This window comes from Corticium candelabrum, chromosome 15, assembly GCF_963422355.1.
Source record: "Corticium candelabrum chromosome 15, ooCorCand1.1, whole genome shotgun sequence".
In the NCBI taxonomy this organism is placed as follows: Eukaryota; Metazoa; Porifera; class Homoscleromorpha; order Homosclerophorida; family Plakinidae; genus Corticium; species Corticium candelabrum.
This window is the reverse complement of record NC_085099.1, coordinates 4,752,763-4,774,247: the sequence shown is the minus strand read 5'-3', so window position 1 is coordinate 4,774,247 and position 21,485 is coordinate 4,752,763. Positions and strand designations below refer to the sequence as shown.

The 21,485-nt window shown below is 40.4% G+C and overlaps 4 protein-coding genes across 6 annotated transcripts; 3 read left to right on the top strand and 1 right to left on the bottom strand.

Moving 5' to 3' along the window:
• The first annotated feature begins 438 nt into the window (after positions 1 to 438).
• On the top strand, positions 439 to 3,192 carry LOC134191361 (uncharacterized). 3 transcript variants are annotated; one of them, XM_062659969.1, is made up of 5 exons: positions 439 to 764; positions 820 to 942; positions 1,004 to 1,414; positions 1,474 to 1,736; positions 2,128 to 3,192. In XM_062659969.1, the coding sequence occupies exons 1-5, from the start codon at positions 458 to 460 to the stop codon at positions 2,977 to 2,979; spliced, it is 1,956 nt and encodes a 651-aa protein (XP_062515953.1). In that variant the 5' UTR covers positions 439 to 457; the 3' UTR covers positions 2,980 to 3,192. The 3 variants fall into 3 exon arrangements, with proteins under 3 accessions (XP_062515953.1, XP_062515955.1, XP_062515954.1); XM_062659971.1 differs by having other exon boundaries at positions 2,690 to 2,898; XM_062659970.1 differs by having other exon boundaries at positions 680 to 754.
• Positions 3,193 to 6,094: 2,902 nt separating this feature from the next.
• Positions 6,095 to 7,326, top strand: LOC134191174 (uncharacterized). The gene has a single exon (XM_062659754.1). It carries the CDS (start codon positions 6,172 to 6,174, stop codon positions 7,306 to 7,308), a length of 1,137 nt encoding a protein of 378 aa, XP_062515738.1. The 5' UTR covers positions 6,095 to 6,171; the 3' UTR covers positions 7,309 to 7,326.
• Positions 7,327 to 11,144: 3,818 nt separating this feature from the next.
• On the top strand, positions 11,145 to 12,290 carry LOC134191524 (cyclin-dependent kinase 2 homolog). The gene is made up of 4 exons (XM_062660144.1): positions 11,145 to 11,198; positions 11,266 to 11,487; positions 11,562 to 12,077; positions 12,270 to 12,290. Exons 1-4 carry the CDS (start codon positions 11,145 to 11,147, stop codon positions 12,288 to 12,290), a joined length of 813 nt encoding a protein of 270 aa, XP_062516128.1.
• On the bottom strand, positions 11,995 to 20,313 carry LOC134191522 (uncharacterized). The gene is made up of 6 exons (XM_062660143.1): positions 19,936 to 20,313; positions 19,659 to 19,808; positions 18,998 to 19,022; positions 18,851 to 18,939; positions 18,635 to 18,791; positions 11,995 to 12,564 (listed from the first exon to the last, which is right to left on the bottom strand). Exons 1-5 carry the CDS (start codon positions 20,311 to 20,313, stop codon positions 18,738 to 18,740), a joined length of 696 nt encoding a protein of 231 aa, XP_062516127.1. The 3' UTR covers positions 11,995 to 12,564; positions 18,635 to 18,737.
• Positions 20,314 to 21,485: the final 1,172 nt, after the last annotated feature.

Below are 21,485 nucleotides of genomic sequence, written 5' to 3'. Positions count from 1 at the left end.
CATCCTTCACTAGTATAGACAATCACATGGTGCTTTGTACAAACTGAATCTTCAGGCTTCTTCTAGAGGTTGCTAGTGAAGACACTTTTGACATGATTAGATCTAGACATTCACGCACCCATTATTTAACTTTCGATCATTTTCAGGACTTAAAGCTACATTCCAATTTATCCAAGCAACATTTACGGTTTTGTGAAAGAATCTATTGTTCCAGTCATTGGGATGCCAACTTTTGTGTTTTTCTACTAGGCCGTCTACTGTCTCGATCCTTGCAAGGTAAAGAAACGTTTGTTAGTCCAGACTGACGTCTAGAGTATACAGTACGTGTTCAGATAATCTTCTGGACGTGCGTGGTCCTTGTAGTAATTAAACAAGACGATTAGTTGCGAATGATGTCATCGATTGATTTCGCTCATGCGCGTTAGACTGCTACGTATTTTCGCCACCACGCAGTAGGATGTCTGATGCTTGGTATTCTCTGGTTGAAAACGTAACTTTCGTTGCTAGCACTCTGCGCATCAACGCGCGACTTCTTCGTCGTCTTCTTGAGGAGAAGATGATAGCCTTGGACGACTATGAATACTTGCTCAGCGAACGGATTCCGAAATGGAAAAGAATGGATCATCTTATTTTACACATTTTAATCAAACAGGCTCCCGAGCGTTTTCCCACGTTTTGCAGTATCCTAAAAAGTGTCGGACAACAATTTATTGCAGAAAGACTGGAGAAGAGCAATGATGCAACATCACGTGACGTATACCCTGGTCGCCGTTTTTCTCGCTTCTGTTTGACAGTTGGTTCACATGCTTTTGGTACTAGGTGATGCAGAAAAAGCAAATGATATTGGCATGAGTGCATTTCAACCTGTGAATTTTGTGTTCTCATCGACGTCATCGACTAGAATGTTTGAGAGTTATGAGTGTACGTCACGCAACATACAAGGTAAGTGTTGCGGCGATGTTTCACCAAAATTCATGTTGCTATCTTCAAAATACTTTTTCAGCCCAACTGCAAGTTGAAACTGCAGAGAAATGGGAGGAAGTGGCGACATTGGCGCGCGTGTCAGACCCTCTAGAGCTGGTTTCATGTTCCCATGCAAACGTTGGAAACGACGACGATCCGTGGCCTGCTCTTAGACAGAACTACGTTTTCCTGTTCAGTCAACTGCAGTACGAGCCTCTCTTTCTTGCTTGTTTGTATGAGAACTATATGATTTCAAACGACGATTTTGAGATGCTTAGCAATGATAGTCTCTCTCATGAAGAAAAGGTTCGTTTGCTGATCGTCGACGTTCTTCCCAGCAATCCGCCCCAAAAGTTTGCTACATTTTGTCTCATTCTTCGCTGTGTCAATCAGTCACATATCGCCGATCTACTGGAGCAAAATCCTCAAGAAGTGTGGCTCCTTCCACAGGGTGAGATATCCTAGAAATACATTGTTTGATTTATATATATATTTCTAGTTGTTGGGCAGCAATGAATACACGAGCTGAGGAGCAAAGTATGCAAAGAAGAATTGAGATGTTATTGGTTCAAGTGTCTGATTTGGACAGAGACAAACAAGATGCAATGAAGAAAGTTGCTGCAGCAGAAGTTAAAGCTCAAGAGGCAAGAGAGGAAGCTACAAAAGCAAACACAAGAGCTGTGACAGCCGAAATTTTAAGAGAAAAAGCAGAAGTCGAGAGAAGAGGAGACCAATTGATAATCATGGCTCTTAGGATGAAGTGTCAAGATGAGGTGACAATGATGTAACAAGACCAGATAAAAATATTATCAATAATTAGTACAGAATACATAACAATTAATTATAATTTTATATTTTATTTTTTATTTAATTAATGCAGCAGATTATAAAATAGATTTGAGTGCAATAATTATTACACTGTATTGTGATAGTGCATTAATTTGGTTCAGTTCTAGAGGTCTTATAATATCACAAATGTAGACTTAGCTAAATTTTATAAACAGTTATTTTATGAAATTGTTTAGTATGTAAATACCGATTAGCCTGTTACTATACTGAGTGCACTTGTGCATAATAACGTTATGCCACATCACAGGTACATAATTTCTATTCATTGTTTGCATATATAATTTTTTTTATTTTTTTGGAACATGTTGATTCCAGATCAATGACAATCCTCCAACATGGACAGAGTGGAATGTACACATTCCTAGTGTCAGTTGGTCCTATGGTAGTATGGGGGAGATTCAAAGTAGACTGGTGTTAGCAGGTGGCAATGGTAACATGCATGTCCTCACCGATACTGGTGATAATTGGGACACTTTCAGCAGAAAACATGGTGACATCCAGAATGTAGTATGTCATCAGGATGTGTGCCTAGTGTGCTTGTATGATAGAGAGAAGGATCGGGTTGTAATTGAACAATTTTATTTGAATGAAGATGACAAATGGCGTTTTGTCACGGTTCTACCAGAGGAACTACAGTTGTATTATGTATCTGTTGCTCTTTGTGACAACTCACTGTACGTGCTGGGTGGTAGAACATGGCTAGGGGAGCGAGTGAACACAGCATGTGTGTGTGACCTACACACCAGACGTTGGTCTAAGATGGATGGCATGCAAACTAAACGTTGTGACTGTTTTTCTGCTATAATAGACAACACATTATTTGTAGGGGGAGGATGGACTGATGTAGTTCACAGTTGTAATACTGTTGAGTGTGCAGATGTTCGTACAGGAAGATGGAGAACAATCCCTTCGACAACTAACTATGGCTGTACATTGACAGCAGTCAGTAACAAACTGGTGGTGACAGGAGGACTTACACAACAGACGTCTGTTTCGTTTCCTTCTCATGTGGTTGAATTGTATGATGAGAGATCTAAGAAATGGCTTCCTCTTCCATCTATGGTACACAAACGGTGGCTACATGCCGCGATATCAACTCAGAATGGAGAACTCATTACAGCAGGAGGAAGGACTGGAAAGTTTATAGAAAGTCTAAATTGTCACTGAAATGTGATATTTTTTGAATTAGTCTTTATATTGTTTATTCTATATATTTATTAAATATAGACAATAATTTTAGCCGTTGATAGAAATTTAAGCGTCTATTGGTCACGTGACATACATTACAGGTTTTTCTTTATCAATTCAAGTTGTATGTACTGGATAGAATTGTTTTATAGTAATTTCTTTATTGTACTAAAGCAATGTATATTACTTGTATATTCTTGACTAGCTCTAATTTTGTATGACACCAGTGACCTATTTGATTAGGCCTGGATCCAGATAGGGGGTTCAGGAGGTTACAACTCCTCTTTCAATAGGCATGGTCACCACTGATATAAAAGGAACGGAATGTGTAGTCTCGCACCCAGACGTGTGCATGGTGAGGACGCTGCTGTCTTTGCACACATTATCTTGTCAGATTGCAACGAGGTTCTGCTCTTGCTACCTCTTTGAACATTCTAGCCTGACTACTGTATCTCAAGACTATACACTAAAAGCATAGTAGACTGGACCATTTCCATATGTATCAGCACAATCAATGTTGCTGATTTTTAGATTTTTTTTCTACGGGTGATTGCAGATCTGAATAAACCTCCTCTTTGTATATTCCTGGATTCATTCCTGTGATTCCTGCATCTAGTTAGTCCAAATATTGTGTGTTTGTGTATGTGTGTGTGTGTGTGTGTGTGTGTGTGTGTGTGTGTGTGTGTGTGTGTGTGTGTGTCTGTGTGTGTGTGTGTGTGTGTGTGTGTGTGTGTGTGTGTGTGTGTGTGTGTGTGTGTGTGGTGCTGTAGCTTAATTGGTTAGAGAGTCATCTTATGGAGTGTACATCCGGGACCTGGCAGGTTTACAAGTCTGTCATGGTGATGGCAAATTACGGCATAATTTTCTTAAGCAAAAAACTTACATGCTATTGCTTTCGTCGACTGAGTACCTGGTCTTTGACTGGGAGACTAGGCAGCCATTGCCTGTGACGTGACATGAAAGTCACTAGTGTCCAGATGAGACTTGGAGTGTTCACGCCACAGTTGGCTTCACAAGCCGGTGCTCCTGTGAGTACCTGGCCCGGTTGCAGGAAATTGCCAGCGCAGGCTCAGAGTTTCTCTTGAGTCTGTTAGCTAGGGCGTGACCAAGAAATTGATGTCTCCGACAAGCTGTACCGTTTGTATCACTAGATTTCTAACGTGGCGGTGACTAGCCGATCAAGTGGGGCCTGGTTCACACGGTTAAACGGGGGCGTGAATCTACTGGGGACCAAACAAAGGCATGCAGAATTGCCATTTTCCATGACGTAACTTCTCTATTTCTCGATTGTTTTCTCTAGCGGACGTAGCTTGCGCTTGTTATCTTCAATTCAAATGTAATCGGTCTAGCAGATGCAACTAAAACGTAAGCTGAGTTTTCACGTTGGTTTTGATGCTCTTCCGTTTGTTCTAATTATCGTTTGCTCACGTGGGCTGGATCGGAAAATGATGTGATCAACGATTCATTACGCAATTCGAACTACCTCGTACCATACTATCCGTCTCCATATCTCATCTCATGCAGAATTCGGTTTTAGCAACAGAATGTGAAGTTTGTTGCCAGACGAGTTTCTAGATTGTGATCAGCGTCATCGACAAGGAGACTACAACTAGATGTATCTGACTGGGTGCTCCGCGGTCCAAAGGTGGGGCAGTGGCGCAATATTCCAAAACCAAAGATTCAACTCCGCACACCAGCTCCGTGGGTGACCACGTTCCTTTGGATATACTCTAGATATGGGTTCTCCGACGCACGCTATCGGTTGGAGGTAAAGACGCTCTGCCATTTTACTCACCCGGAAAAGGTGGATAAAATCGTACAGGAACGTTTGATTCTAACGTTCTGCATGTAGACATTGCAAACGGTTTCGGCAGAATTTGGGATCGTGCGGCCTAGAAAACGTAGGCGAAGTTCGGAACTGTTTTGTTGGCATGCACATGCACGTGTGACCTCCAGAAGGCTAGGTCGACAAGGTACTGTATTTTCTGCTTTCTAGTGCGAGCAGTGTTTTTACGAACATTGCCTATCAAGTTGTTACGATTAAATCTTCATCAGATAGCTTCAAATTCTGTTGCAATGGTGTACGTGCTCGTATTTCACTTCCAGAAGAGAATTCACTTCGACTTTCTGGTGACGATTGGAAAGTTGTGGATCACAGTGGGATTTGTGTGTTCTACAAGATGGAAGTAGGGAACACTGCAATATGACGATCAAAACCGACCCCCATTAATTAACAACAGCCACAACTATTGAAAAGACATAGAAATGAAACTGTTGGAGAAGGGTAGACCTTGGGTGAGGATAGTGGAAAGAGACAACGAGGAGCTTTCTCTACTGACTGATAATTCGATAGTTTTGCTATGAGTTTCTACAACTTTCAAGCGGCGATGGCACTGAAGAATGTTTGTCTATGGACACTTGTTAGTCACTAAAGTTTTAGATTATTTCTATGTCTACATACGACATGGACACGCAAGAATTTACATGGAATGAGTTCATCAGAACCTGTCATGCTGACAGTGGTGTGTACAAATTGTTTTAGGATATTTCTATACCTCTTTGGTATAATTATATTTCGTTTACACAAATCATTCTACTCGCCGCAGCTGCGCGGTTGTCCAAGTCGAAAACTCTGAGCTAAACCACCTGGACTATATGTTGTCGAAGGTCGAACACATCTTGGAGTCCTTGACGGGTAGTTTGTTTAGCTATAGTATTTCTCACCATCTCTTTCCTTTTGTAGGGGGTATCTTTTGAGTCTCAAGCCCAGAGGAGTAAAATGTCATGCCTATAATTGACGTTTACATTACGTTGATAGTTGACACTTAGCGTATTTGTCGTCTGTGTAGCAGCTCGGCCAATAGTGCGAGTTGTATTATTGTGTACCCAAATTTTACTAACATCTCTTTGCACGGTTACAACTTCATGTCTTTGTTGTACATTCATTTTTCTAACTCTTACTTGGATTTGGATCCTTTCAGTCTTTCTGCATGTTTGCAAACCCCATCGCAACAATTTTTGCTGAAATCACGCTTTGACCACACACAGAGCAACAATTCGAAACTGTCCCGGATTTAGGAAGTATAAACTCCCCCTCATCACGCACACTGGGACTTCTCTAACAAACTGCTGAGTTTGCAGGCTCTCTGACAGTTGACTTTGTATCTCCGAATGTCTCGTTCAAACACAAAAAGCGAAGTATGGATACCGGACACGTTTGTAGACTGGAATCCATTGGGAGAGAATCACTACGTATCAGACTGGGTTGTCGGTGATAAGATGCCGCGGCAATGTTACAATAATCCAAAACCGGAAGATCAACTCATGTACGAAGCACCGTGGGCTAAAGATGCTCCGAACCGGAGACCTGGCTGGGGAGCGTTCTATGAATGGAAAGTAGAAGAGCTTTGTCACTGTACTCACGAGGACAACCTAGAAACCATTGTACAGTCTGACGGTTTCGATTTAAGCTTGGAATTTGTTGGATGTCCGAAACAGTCTTTGCGTATTGGTTTTGAACCATCTCGGGTCCCATACTATCTGGAAAACGTCGGTCCTTTGTCGTGGTGGCACGTGTTTCTGCCATATGATGACGTCATCAATGTACGTAGTCAGGAATATGATTGGAAAGAAGAAGGAAGTGGGGACAATCAAGACACGTGGAAGGTCGCCGGGTTTGGCAATTCTGGTATGTTTTCTTGTACTTCTCGCTATGGGCAGTATTGCTGCAAAGTAACTTTTGATGACATGATGGCAGCCTACGCTAAGTGCATGAAAGTGTCGATAGATCAACTCTTATTCATGAATGGTGGCACTCTAGCGTACCAGTTTGAAGTACAACACAACGTTATTGTTGCTACACCAGAATACAAGACTGCAGCGTGGCCAGACTTGCTTATGATTCCTCCAGAGTGTCATGAGTACCAGCAGTTCTCTGTGCAATACGACCAAAGGCGAGGTTTACCATCAAGTACGGTAAAAATGAGGTCTTCCACGGATCATCTCAATTTTTATTGCAATGGTAGACAAAGAAACTTTCGCAAACAGTACTATCAACATGTTGCCTTGGCATTCTGGCTGCCACAGAGTAAGTCAATTCAACTACCGGCTGAGAAATGTCAAGTTCGCATTGTGAATCACGAAGGAATCTGCGTGCGACGTGAAGGTGAGCGCAGGTGCAGACCTGATGATGAACGATCTGCAGAAGCAACGGCAATGAAGATCCAAACAAATCTAAATGACGGAACGTTGAAAGAAGAAACACCGTGGGTGAAGAAAGTGCTGACAGATAACAATGAGTTGTTCTAAATTGTCTGACGTTCTGATGACTGCTATACATATATATATATATATATATATATATATATATATATATATATATATATATATATATATATATATATATATATTCTTCTTATATGCAAACTACCCCAAACTGCCCCAGACTACCCCAAACTACCCTACCCACCAGTCCTTAAACATAGCTACATTACAGTAACAGGAAAATCCCACAAGTCATCAAAGTCCAGGTTCACTCTACTATATAATAGCTTGGCATTATACTGCCACAGTCTCACGGACAACTATTCCATCAAATTTGAGTATGTCTGAGAGAAGGGTATGCTGTTCATTAATGAAGCTTTTGAGGCTATGGTCTTCAGCGTCTCTAGAATTGAGGGAGACCAGTGTCCTAAAGTTTCTACAATGAGCGGGTAGAAATGACCACCTGCTTGAGTAACCACCCTGTCATGCTTTTCGTCTTTCTCTATTTCACCAGCTTCTGCTGCGGCATCTGGTTTTATGGCTGCCTTGGAGACATAGGATGGTTGCCTAGAATTCCTCACTGACACATCAAAGAATGCGGGACGGCCCTCCAGGAAATCTGGGTGAAACACATCACCAGGTCCATTATTGCTTTCCCTCCGCACTTTTGTTTGGAATCTCTGTTGTCAACAAGCAGTGCATGCCAGATAACCTCGCTGATTGCATTATGGCGTTTTGTTCGAAGAGGTCCATGCCCACAGCCAAGGACATGGTCACCAAAACAATCCCTGGCATGTCCGCATGGACATCTTGCTGCTTGTTGACTGTCAGAAAAGATAGAGATTCCAAGCCAGTATCTACATGCTAAAATATATTCATGTCGGAGCATGGCCAGGCCGAGCTTTGGGTTAGGGATTGCCCTTAACCACGCCCCTGCATGAGGTGTAGAGATGGTATTAGTACGTGCTTGATCTCGAAGACTGAAACTCTCTTTCAGATTTGACAACAGATGAGAATCAATTCTTGATTGGATTTGACGTTGCGAAGCATTTGTGAGATTGGGTGGGATCCTGTCACTTCCAAGATACTTGGGCAATATGTTCCTAGCGTGGTTCTCACCTAGAATGCAGACATAAGGACTGTTGGTGATGTCATCTAAGTCAGTTGTATTGAAAGCATTCTTGTCCAGGAAGAAGCTGACAAGGTATATATACATACATACATACATACATACATACATACATACATACATACATACATACATACATACATACATACATACATACATACACATACGTATAGTTTATAATGTCTGTTTCCATTGATTCTTGTTAGTTACTATTGACTGTTCTGTTTCAGTGAACTATAGAGACGGTTTGACAATGTGTAGAAGTCAGTCTACCAAACAACCCTATAATATATGTTCAAACAAGTCCCGTATACTCATACAGTGCGACCCGTATAACCGAGCTAGATCTCAAGTTCAACCACGCACACATATTCCATTCATGGCAGAGCTTTACCCTACATTGTAGCTCCAGTCGAACAGAAGCCCTCAGTACCTGACCGGCACAAGGGGCCTCAGTTGTTATGCCACAAACTCAAGAAGGGGACACATACAAGACTTCCTCACAGAAGTATTGCAACTTGTAAGTGCAAATACTCCGTACCAACTGCTTCCAGAGATACCAAGGTTCTGTGCTAGAAGAATTAAAATTTACCAGTCACACAAACATGGATGTCGACGGTACCTACGTACCGCCTAGACTAGCTACGTACGTCAGTTACTGTGCTTGAATATTTCTAAGACATGTACAGTATGCGCAAACCGCTATTTCAACAAACTAGTCCGATACGCAGTTGTAATTACAGCACGCATATGCCCACAGCTTAGGAGAGATATTGATCTGTGTGAGAGCAGGGAAAGCTGCCAGTTAGCACCCAGTGACAACAAGGAAGAGGCACTTCTTGACCATTGTGGTTTCACCTACATACACAGAGAGATCTGAGAACACTGCTAGTAGGGATGAGCCAAATTATTTTTTCAGACATTTTGAACCATCTTTCTACACAACTTTAGTTAATTAAGAGTTAATACTTTCAAGTAACGTAGCAATACACTTAATTAAGTAATTACTATTGTGTTACACACTGTATACCACAATAGTGTACATCTAAGTACTGCTTTCAAGTCACCATGTGTATTACGTGTATTACTGCAGTGTACACATGACACGGCTAAACATCTTCAAGTTAGAGCCTCTACACGTATTTTACACATATTGTCCACTAATTCGCGAAAACACCTGCAATATCTAGATGGCGCGTAGCAGCACCGCTCTAACACCACAAGTCACGCCCAAATCTGGCTGCTATCTGTCATGAGTCCTGCTCGATACCCGTGGTACGGCGGTAGTTTGCATGGTGCTGTCAGGACCTGACGGCTTAGGGAAGTGCACGTGCGACCGAAGCAACTCTTCTACTCTGCGTTCATGCAGATAAAGAGACGAAAATCAGTTGGGCAAAATGTAGGGAGCAAAAGAATGTCGCTTACTTTGACCGCTCACAACAAAGTCCGTATTATTATTAGCCCACGAAAACTCATACCCAGCAAGCCCCAACGCAACCAATTCCTCATCAGAATGTATGTGCTAACGACAGTCTTGCACATGCTTTACAACAAATGCCAATAACACTAACCTTGTAGGACTACATTGGGAGTCAAAATGACCGGAAACCGCCATGATCATCGTCACTTTGACCTCCTCCTGCACCTCCAGACAAGAGAAGATTCCACCTTGACAAGAAGTTCTGAAGAAAGCAATAATGCAGGCACATCCAAGAACCAAGTAGGTTGGATTCGCTCCGCTCTATATGTTGGGCGAAATACAAATAGTCGAAGCTGCTGGCAGACAAACCTCATATCTGATCGTTTTGCTCAGCTTCCTGCAAGCGTATCTATATCTCTCTAAGGTTAGAAAGCAGGCAAAAAAACAGAATAGATCAGTTGTCACCACTGCCTTGTAAGACGAGCCGAGGTCAAAGACTTACTAGACTGTGCGCGGATGTTTTGAGGTTGTCCTGCAAGCCAGAGCCGTGTGTGTGTGTGTGTGTGTGTGTGTGTGTGTGTGTGTGTGTGTGTGTGTGTGTGTGTGTGTGTGTGTGTGTGTGTGTGTGTGTGTGTGTGTGTGTGTGTGTGTGTGTGTATACATATATATATATATATATATATATATACACACACATACACACACGGCTCATATATATATATATATATATATATATATACACGGCTCTGCTGCAAGCTATCGATACGCCCTACAGATGCTCCAATTATCCGGGACATCTCGCAAACTTAACTTCCCCGGTTGTTTGGTAGACTGAAGTATAGTCTAGACAATATGCATATAATTACTCTGAATTTAGTTAATGCCGTCAGTCCGTTGTCTTCAGAAATTACATTATGCAATGAAATACTACGCAAGACTCGTAGTATGTCTGCCACTATCCAGATTGCCAAATATGCAAACATACACTGTTAGAAGTAAAGTGCTTTAGATACACTGTAGAGTGTTAAAATTTGTTTTACACCAGGGTGTAAACTTTTACACCTAATCGAGGTTTGCAGATTTACTCTGCAGGGTGCTTCAATAGCACTCAAATAGTGTCATTATCTAGACTGTATCATCTCACAGCCATACATTCATGTTATCTAGGAGACAACCACGCACACATCTAGTTCTAGTTACAGTTCACTGCATCTACGGAATATGGAAGAGGTTAGAACATATGACATATGTGGAGTTGCAAAATATTTGTTCGTTGCTGATCAGCAATTTATTTTGCTTTAAACCCATGCATGCTAGGTTTCAAATCCAACAATGAAACCGAGTTGGCGGAAACACACCAGAGGAGAGAAAGGCGCAGAGATCAAGGTGGAGAAAAAGACAGAGAAAAAAGAAAACTGTGGTAGAAAGTCAAGATTTTTTAAAAGCTCTCCAGAAAGAGAAAAGGCTGAAGGAAGAGGCTGAGCACAAAGCTTTTGAAGAAAAGAGAAAGTCTAAGGAGTTAGCAGAGATGTATCCTGAGTTGAAGAAAAAGATTGAAACAAAGATTGCACGAAGGGGTAGAATGGCTAAAGTTCCAATAGAAGTTCCTAAGATTAACAGGAAAGATATCAACGATCCAACAAGCAGTGGAATGATTGAAGTTCAGGCACTTTCAGTAAGTGCTACCTGAGCAAGTATCGAAGTGTTCCTGTTGCTGTTAGATCATTGGAGATACCCACTGTGAGTCAGAAAGAGGTCGAGGAGGAGGCAACTTTGATGACGTCTCTGGCTCACCCTGCACTCCCTCATGTGTTTGGTGTGCGCATTGAACGGAAGCCATTCCTTACTGTAATGCAATTTCACGGTCTTCTTAAAGAAATCACTACACACATTCCCTGCACTTTAAGGCGATTGTTGCATCTAGAAGGGTCTAAAGAGATTATCACATCAGATGACCTCACTCACATGTTGTATGTGGTGTGTGATGCTCTTGAGTATTTGCATGGAAGAAGAATTCTGCACAATGACTTGAAAGCAGATAACATTGTGATTGAGAGGCAACATGATGGTCAATTGTCACCAGTTATAGTTGACTTTGGGAAAGCCTGTACATTAGAAAATGCTACTTATCTTCATGTTGATAAATGCAAACAAGAACAGTTTATGAGGAGATATAAACAAATTGCTCCGGAAGTTGTTAAGGGTAAAATGAAACAGTCAGAATCATCTGCTATATTTTCATTTGGCATGGTCATGAGTGAAGTGGTTAGATATGAACAATATTGCTTTTTGCAAAATTTAGCCACAATGTGTACGGCAAGATGAGAAATAAGGCCATCTCTAAATTTTATCTGACACAAACTGAAGTCAAAATAGCAAATTTACTCTACTGAATAACAAACGATGCGTAGACTGTCTCTGTATTCATAAATCTATGTTATATTTTGGCGTTATTAGATTAACAGTACTCAGTTCTGATGCTACTTGTCGAATATGTAGAGCCTGAAAATCCTTGAGCTCAGTCGGTAAAATTACTCTTTATTGGAGATGGGATATTGCTGCAACTTCATAACTGTAGTAGTGATCATTGAAACAACAAGTACTCAGGACTTGAACCACAAGTTGTATGCGTGAATTCTCAATCATTACAATATCTTGTACTTGTCCAAATAAAGGTAAATCGCAATAATAGCCAATCAATACACAGCTCAGTCTCTTGTACACTGTACCCAATATCTCTGCTGTAGAAGTTCTAGAAGAAAGCATAAAAAGCATCATGTAAATCTAATGTGCATACATACAAATAGGCAATAAATTATACAATTACAAAGGCAGTACAAATTCTACAAGTGTCTATGTGTGCCTGTAATTTTGAAAAAACCACACAGCATGATGACGCCAGCTCCTGTCGCGGACTGTTTTATCTCCAGGTTGTAGAAACTGTTGGAAATTGGTCTACTTGAAGTCTGGAAAATTGAAGGTCATAGCAAGAAAATGCCAGTGTTGGGTAGTAATTTGATTAGTAAAGCATACATGAACTTGCATGAACTTTCGTCAAATTTGTGTTTGGCAATGTAATGTTAGAAAGGTTGAACAAGTCCCCTCTGGAACTTTGTGTAATATCAACAAAATAGTTTTAACCGGAAAAATATATATATATAACCGGATATGACCCATTAGGCAATAAGCATCCCTAGAACACATTTTCGTCCTGCCCATTTAAAAATTATATAATTCAACCTATTGGAATTGAATTGTGTGGTTTAACAAGGAGGAACACAATGACCACAAAAAGAAAATAACACAATAAGCAAGTACAAGACAATAAATGTCAAATGCTCATATTAGATCACCAACATAATTGTCTACCTATCAGCTAAAGAATAAACTTGTGGTTCAGTAGCATAGGCTGCACTCCGCACGACCAATTTTCGAAAAGTCCACTTTCGTCAGACACTACATGGCATCAACTTCCAGTTCATGGTATAGGATGATAGATGATAAAATAACTAATTCATGCAACAAATATTTACTATTACAGCTTGTTCAGGTGCCTGCCATCGCCCATCCTCTCTTGTTTGTGTTCACTTGCCTAACCACCAGCGAACTACAGGCATACCCACTTCACATGCTAATCAAGTAATGCCTACTAGTGCTGTCTGCTATTGCTAGCTGTTGCTGCACTTCTAACAGCTTTCAAATTTAGATCAAAAAAAGTTTCATGATCAATCTAATCTGACTTTAATTAGGATTACACTCAGTTGGCCTTCTTGCAATTGAGCTGGTCGGTTCTATATCAGTCTGGGGATTTACAAGCAAGAGTACAGACATAATTGGTCTCTAATTCATAAACAACAAATATCTATTACAACATATCACGTGACGTTTACATGTCTATTGCAGGTCCTATATCAGTGTTGTTGATAACACCTCAAGAGTAATCAACACACCATTTATTGAACAGCTTGCAGCTGTATACGGCAAGTATTTATCGAGGACAACATACAGCAATCTCATACTTGAGTCTCTTGGCAAACACAACAATGAACCAACTGTTGCATCACTCATTACATAAAATCAATCTTGTCTATAAGGTCTCAATGCATGCTTTTCTTAGGTAGTCTAGCTTAGCGCACTTTTGTGTTCAGCATGTTGTAGCTACAATTCCTAAATTTAGAAAGTTGACTAGATCCAACAACACCTCAATCCATGTGTAATAACGAGATTTGAATCTAGTGCCAATCAAACTACTCAATGAGGTTTTACCTAGCAGTCACCTGATTTGTCTATTATAACATGGATGGTAATGGATCTGGAGAAAGGGGGCATTGCTGGCTTATCACCTTCATAATTGGACCTTCCCTATATCTTGGTCAATTACCTTGATGATAAGCTTTCAAGGCTTCCTCTCTATACACACAAGATCTCTATCACCCTTGTTATAACTATTAAATATAAATAAATTGAATACAAGTAATAGTTGGAGCATATTGCAGGGATCCATCAATGTTAGTGACACAGAGCCTGAGGTCTTATCAATGAAATAATTGACCAAGGGGAAGGCAAAGTCTATCAAGTTGATAAGCCTGAGTGATTCAGGGTCATCCCCCATTATGATGGATCCCATTACAAGCTTGCTCTAATTGCTTTAGAATATGTCATGTGACCCGCAGCAGTAACATGATTGGTGAATTGTAGATTGGTGTAGACCACCTTGTCAATGTAAATGTAATGTAAATGTAAATAATGTAAATGATGTAAATGATAGTGACCTGTTTGTTGATGTATGTTACAGAAATAATTGAGTAAGTTGTTTGTTGGAAGGTTGCTCTTGACCACTGTCTCTATCACAGAGGAGAGGTCTCTATACAACCCTATAGAAGTCATCATATGAACCAATCAGCATGCCTAAAGGTCACATGACATATTCTAAGAAAATCAAAAAACACAAAACCCGTCAATCTTTATGTTACACATACGTTTCCACAAAATGATCTGGTAGCTCTGGAATTCTTGCATTCAGTTCATTCTTGTAAGCTAGTTCTTGAACACACTTTCAATTTGCTGTGACAAAGAATAAAAATGGTCTCAATAAGCGACCACATATACTAATAAAGAAGTACTTTGTCCAAAAACGGCATCTCTCTAAAGTAGCTGTCTTTGTTTAAATGATGATAGCATTAATACTGCTGGTATCTGTGTGCCAAAGACTTGCCAAAGACTTTGGCACATTAATAAAGTTTGACATTGCAGAGCTGAGGAGCTTGAATAGCTTATGTCGCCCTTCAAACCGCATTGTCCACAAACGTACAACTGGGCCAAACCTAGTAATTTCACAAACATTCCACTATCTCAGTTTATTTAGTGAATAAACAGCAGTTCGCCTTATCATCCATTGAGGAATATGAATAATGTAATGCATCTTAGGAATAATTGAAGCTGTAGGATATGATTCCCGGAACATTTGATGATACTCATCAATTATTTCTCGAAGATACATTATTTTCTCTAGACTGGTAACAGGGGCCATTGTAATGTCCAGAATCTTTCTTAGCAGTAAGAATGTCCTGTATTGCAGATGGTCTTCAGGGACCCACTCTCAAAATATAAGAGGCGAAATAAGACCAAGACAGCACATCTTTGTAGCTACCAAGTAAAGACATACCAAAATCACAAATTATAAATGTTAATAACAATTCATGAAACTAATCAATTGGTACACCGTGCAACATAATAACAGACAAGAACATTCTACTTTCACATGCACCAAAATATGCACATATTACATACAAGCTCCAATGCCTGGCTTCGCCCGGGGGACAACACATGCCAGGTGCTTCTCCTTTCCACTTCATAGCGCCGCAGTTGACACACATGTTTGTCATAGAGCCAATACAACACGGAAGTGGAGGAGAGACAGGTCGCCTTTATAGGTAGAGATTATACCAGAAAGTATCTAAAAATGCGTTTGATGGTATCATAGGTGATGTTGGCCATGAATGATTGCAGTAAATAAAAATGTCGCATATACACTTGCAATCGTATAGCAATCCCAGATATTGTGCTCCCGGATATTGCGCTGTCCGAAATGAAGTCACGTGCAGTTAGACGAATCCATCAGATGCAGAACTGGAAGTCACATGCAGTACTCACCCGAATAATCCGTTGCCCGTACCTAACAAAGTCACGACTCGTACCGACTCTCGTCATTTCGACAGTCCCACTGAATGTCGTCTCTTCAAAGACGTTGCTGGCGTTTCGGGGAACAGGTGCATTAAACACGGCAGCTCTTCAACAGTCGTAGACTGGCAAATGACTGTGGGCGTATTTTTTCAAGACCCGGATATCAGCAAAAATATCTTCCATTTCCCAGTGTCGCCCGCAATAAACGACACGCTCAGCGTGTACCGTCCGACGTCGGGAACGGGCAGCCTAAATTCGGTGGAGATCCAATACGCCGTTCCGGAGACATTCACACGCAAACAGAAGCGAGTGCAATCGGCAGGAAATGGCGTAGTCGTGGAAGAAGTCAGGAAAATGACCACAGTCTCACTTTCGACCGAATGAATTCGGCGTGCGTGAGCCAAATTCGGCCGAGATTGGACTCGCTGTTTTTGAGAAATGCTCCAACAGACAGACACACAGACAGACAGACAGACACCGCTCCTTTATATATATAGATACAACATGTTTACAACACTTAAATTCTTTATCAAAACTAAAAACGATATTTTTTAAAAAGCAGTACATTCACCTGATTGACCTAAAAGGTTGCTTCCCTGGATTGGAGACGGGTGTCTGATATAGATGATGGCCTGTTTTTACACATGTGTTAGCCATAGTTAAACATTTCTAGCCTCTGATTTAGCTGGTGCAGTGTGCATAAGTGATCTTCATAGATAAGAAAACGCAAAAGCAGCTCAACTTCATACTGAAGGAGCCCTTCAAGAACATCATGAAGAACATCAGGTGCCAATCCATCAACCACATGAAAGTATGCTGATCTAATACGAGTAAACAAAATAAGCAAATACTCAAGCAAACCTAAACTGCAGTAGCACTTGTTAAGGATTGAGTCTCGTACAATACCATACGTAGTTGATATATGGTCTGGATTAGGCACTGCCAGAGCTTCAACATAACGTCTGTGTGCTTCACGAGTTCATCTGACTAAACTCTCTGCTGTAAACTAAGAACAAACAATCTAATAACTACGTTGTAGTCGTGAGATGCTTGATGTCGTGGTATTACTCTTGTTGACATATCAGGATTGGTTGCTAAGCAGTGCTTGCATTTTCTCAGCGCTGCATGAAGTGCTTTGTATCCTCCTATCGCATGAGTAGCAAGGTTGTCCACGGACACTAGCAGCAATGTGCCCTTCATATTCCTAATGTTGCCTCTTACTAAGAAATCGTGTCCCTACTAATAATGAAATAAATTGTCTGATTAACAAACAATAGCCTTGTCTGCTTTCAGCAATATTTTAATCTCTTATTAGTACATACATTAAAAAATACACAAATTAATGGTGATTAACGGTGCACGGTTCTACCAGAGCACGCACGGTTCATCGCTTTGTAAAATGGGTCATTTCAACCCCTCAGGAACTACGAGGACTTTGAGGCTCTAATTCGATCACCAAAGGCAAAGCTGACTTAATTCTTTCTATCTCTTGAACTGGAGTGATTGAAACATTACACAAGGAGTTGATGGCACGTAGAGTTGGGTTGTAGGACGTAGTTCTCTGGGCTTTGTCTGAAACCTCAACTGTGCGAAATTAAGGCTGATGCACTACATTAATTGGCACAAGAATCAAATCTCGTTATTATACATGGATTGGGGTGTTGTTGGATCCAGCCACCTTTCTATGATTATCAAGTGACCTTTACGTGCACTGATTGGTCTATGAGTATTGTTGCGTATTATCTCAGCACAAACCGAGTTTTCTAGGTGGTTTTTATTCAGGGCAGGCTGTAATTCAAGACAGGCTTTTATGCAAATACAGTTTGTTATTTCTAGTGCTTTTTTATTCCACCAGTTTCACAATCAAATGTAACTGGCACCCAAATTTGAACTGAACAATGTCTGGTATTGCAAAATGCATATGATTTGCCATGTATAAGCCTTGGCTTCTATTCAAGAGGGTATTGTGTCAGACACGACATCAAAAATTCGACTCTATTTGAGACAGGCTTCTATTCAATTTGGCTTTACTACACAACAATACAGTATAACATATCATGTGACCATTACGTGTGCTGATTGGTCTACTGCATGTGCTATACCAATCCTGTCTAAAAGGCCTTAACACATGCTCTGTCTTCTTATGTAATCTAAGTCTAGCTTCAACGCAATTTGTCTTCAGCAAATTGTTCAGTGTCTTGTGACGAATCACTTGGTTACCAACAAGGCCCTGCGCTAGTAGAAAGTGTTACTGCTAGTGATTAAAAACACAATGCATAGTCGCTGCTAGGCTAAATCCATAGAAAAGTGGTTAAATCCATCAACACCTCAATCGAAGTGTAATAACAAGATTTGAATCTAGCACCAATTATAAAATCCAATGAGGCTTTACCTAGTGGTCACCTGATATGTTATAAATCAATTATGACATGAGTGGTAATAGTATCTGGTGTGATGAGACCCTCAGGCTTGCAGGATTATCACCTAGATATTATACCTGGCCTGCAGCCATGTCCATTATCTCAGTAAGAATCCTTCAAGGATTCACCCCTATACACACCAGATCCCTACCACCTATGTAATAAATATTAGTACTCATAATTTGTATGAAGACCAACCATATTTCAGAAAGATCTTACCTCTTCAAGTTGTTTAATAGATGTCATAAATGGCTCCAGTATTACATCAATCCAATGCTGCTGAATGACAGATGTTTTTGCAAGAGCCAACAACTGGATAGTATCAATAAAGAACAATTTCTAGGTCGTAAAATTCCAAGAGTGTAGTAAAATGCTCCTATATGGATATTAAAATCACGAAAAGTAACATCCATAAAGTAATAATTAAATTCTTACCAAGTTTGTGTTTCTTGACGCTAGGACCCAAAGGGTTGCAAATTTCCAGGTCGTCATAAAGTACGATTTGCAAAGCTTGATGGTCAAGACTGTACAATGGATGAGTTGCGAATGCCTGTCCATCACACATATCAGCCATTAGATTACCTTGACAATAATGAGGATTCTCAATCTATATAAAAATATAATGGTACACAGTCAGAACCATTTAGAAGATACAGCATTAATTTCACAAGACACATTAATTACCACTTACAAAAAATATTAACAAAATATAAACTTAAAGGCGTCCTTCTCGAAGGTAAAATACATATATTTTGTTGTTATTCCTTCATCTTCAGACTGCTGACAATAACAAAGTGCTACATGTATAGTGTAGTGTGAAAGTGTCCTATAATTAAATACTACACAAGAAGACTTAGGCCGTGTTCATACCAGGCCTAATCATGATTATTTTCTCCTGTTTGGTACACTAGCCCAATCAATCACACTGGTCCTAATAATGAATAATGTAATGTCATTCATATGAAGTTCTAAAAAGTTAAGTCATAAAAAGTACGATAAGAATTGAATTAGTGGACTTTACTAAAATAGTTAGCCATGTGAACCTTTGTGTGCAAATAATGGCCTAATCATAGTTGACATAACGGTGTGAACAAGCTCCTAGATACCAAATACAGTATCAGTGTCATGATAGACTGAGAGTAAGAAAGAATAATGAAGTTGATGCACAAACCTAAAATCAGTCATGCACAAAAATGTTGTAAATCTTTTAAATTAATTGCTATAGTAATGGTAGACAACATACCTGTTCTATCACCGAATCAATTTGTAGCAATGCTTCAACTGACTTTAGCAAATCAACATCATAACAGTAATCACCTTGGGGTACCAACTTAGATGAACAATTCTGATATTTTCGAACAACGCTCTGTCCAAGCTTCCTTTCTGTTGGTTCCTACAACACACATTCCTGAAATTGCTAAAATCAACAGTCCATTAAAGTCACCTACTTAATTAATTAACCTTGCTGATAGTATACAAGTAAGATCAACATAACGATCATTGTAATTAAGAAAACTTACTAATAGATTAAATTTCTCTTTGAAGTAGGTCAGCTGGTGGTGCCTGCTAGACAATCCAAGGAATGGATTGAAGTTTGACTCAACACGAAAAAGATCATCAATGCAGTCTAGCAAATTGCCTCTGTCTTCAGCAGTACTACAAATGTTTTTTACAGACTGGTGCAAGTGAGACACAATACCACTAAACAACTCTGTAACCCCAGATATCATTTCATCACAAGCCTGTTGGCTAAAACAGAGGCCATATTTCATTCTCAGAATAAACTTTGCTCCAGAGTATCGCAGGAAGTCCCTGTCGTCCGTCTCAATCTCTTCATGATCATGATTCATAGCATCAAGGCAGGACAACATACTTGGTTTCTCCAACGTTTCCACCATCTACGGGCCTCTCCAAGCCTCTCCAAGTAGCGTGAGAATGAGGTCTTCAACAGATAGTCTCTATTTTCATTGCAATGGTAACTATAGAAACTATCGCAAACAGTACTATGAACATGTTGCCTTGGCATTCTGGCTGCCACAGAGTAAGTCAATTCAACTAACGGCTGAGGAATGTCAAGTTCGCATTGTGAATCATCAAGGACTCTGTGTGCGACGTGAACGTGAGCGAAGGTGCAGACTGCCTGATGATCAACGATCTGTAGAAGCAACGGCAATGAAGATCAAAACAAATCTATATGATGGAACATTGACAGAAGAAACACCGTGGGTGAAGAAAGTGCTGAGAGATAACAATGAGTTGTTCGAAAGTACCTGACGTTCTGATGACTGCTATATATATATATATACATACATACATACATACATAAATACATACATACACATACATATAGTTTATAATGTCCGTTTCCATTGATTCATGTTAGTTACTATTGACTGTTCTGTTTCAGTGAACTATAGAGACGGTTTGACAATGTGTAGAAGTATACAGTCTAAACTATATGCGTATACCATAATTACTCTGAATTTACCTAATGCCGTCAGTCGATTGTCTCTAAGAATTACATTATGCGATGAAATACAACGCAAGACTTGTAGTATGTCTGCCACTATCCGGATTGCCAATATGCAAACATACCTGTCAACGTCTGGACTTGAAACCGCGGGACTCGGACGCCCAAATTCCCTGGATTTAGCGTACATTCCTGGGACACGACGTACTAACTACCACGCACCCGCATGACGCACGCGCAGAAGTAACGACCTCGCAGTTCTTATCGATAATCTAGCCTCGCAAGCCAGGCTCTTCCGCGCAGTCGCTGAGCTAACCGCACGTGAATCACACGAGGAGGAGGAGCTTTTACCGGAATTGCTCCAGCGCGAGAAGAGCCTGGTCGCTTTCGAGAACGTCATAGTGACGTGGGACCCCCGATCCGATTTCATAGCTTGATAAAGCTAATCCTATTAGGTAAGCATGTAGGTATGAAAGTTGAGAACATGCGACATCGCTTCACGCAGTTGCTTGTTTTGCACGAAGTACGTAGTTGACATCATCGTTCGCTTCTAGTACGTATGCAGACAGCTCAGCCATGTAATATTCTGCAGTGTCACGA

What these genes read in the sequence shown, in the direction of transcription:
- LOC134191361 (XM_062659969.1), top strand. Translation starts at nt 458, where the DNA reads ATGTCTGATGCTTGGTATTCTCTGGTTGAAAACGTAACTTTCGTTGCT. An exon ending in ATCACGTGACGTATACCCTG is followed by an intron (nt 765 to 819) that starts GTCGCCGTTTTT and finishes TTTTGGTACTAG; the next exon opens with GTGATGCAGAAAAAGCAAAT. An exon ending in GGATGAAGTGTCAAGATGAG is followed by an intron (nt 1,737 to 2,127) that starts GTGACAATGATG and finishes TGTTGATTCCAG; the next exon opens with ATCAATGACAATCCTCCAAC.
- LOC134191174 (XM_062659754.1), top strand. Translation starts at nt 6,172, where the DNA reads ATGTCTCGTTCAAACACAAAAAGCGAAGTATGGATACCGGACACGTTT.
- LOC134191524 (XM_062660144.1), top strand. Translation starts at nt 11,145, where the DNA reads ATGAAACCGAGTTGGCGGAAACACACCAGAGGAGAGAAAGGCGCAGAG. An exon ending in AGAAAGGCGCAGAGATCAAG is followed by an intron (nt 11,199 to 11,265) that starts GTGGAGAAAAAG and finishes AAAGCTCTCCAG; the next exon opens with AAAGAGAAAAGGCTGAAGGA. An exon ending in GCATGGTCATGAGTGAAGTG is followed by an intron (nt 12,078 to 12,269) that starts GTTAGATATGAA and finishes TGGCGTTATTAG; the next exon opens with ATTAACAGTACTCAGTTCTG.
- LOC134191522 (XM_062660143.1), bottom strand. Translation starts at nt 20,313, where the DNA reads ATGGTGGAAACGTTGGAGAAACCAAGTATGTTGTCCTGCCTTGATGCT. An exon ending in AAGAGAAATTTAATCTATTA is followed by an intron (nt 19,809 to 19,935) that starts GTAAGTTTTCTT and finishes TGTGTGTTGTAG; the next exon opens with GAACCAACAGAAAGGAAGCT. An exon ending in CGTCAAGAAACACAAACTTG is followed by an intron (nt 18,792 to 18,850) that starts GTAAGAATTTAA and finishes ATATCCATATAG; the next exon opens with GAGCATTTTACTACACTCTT.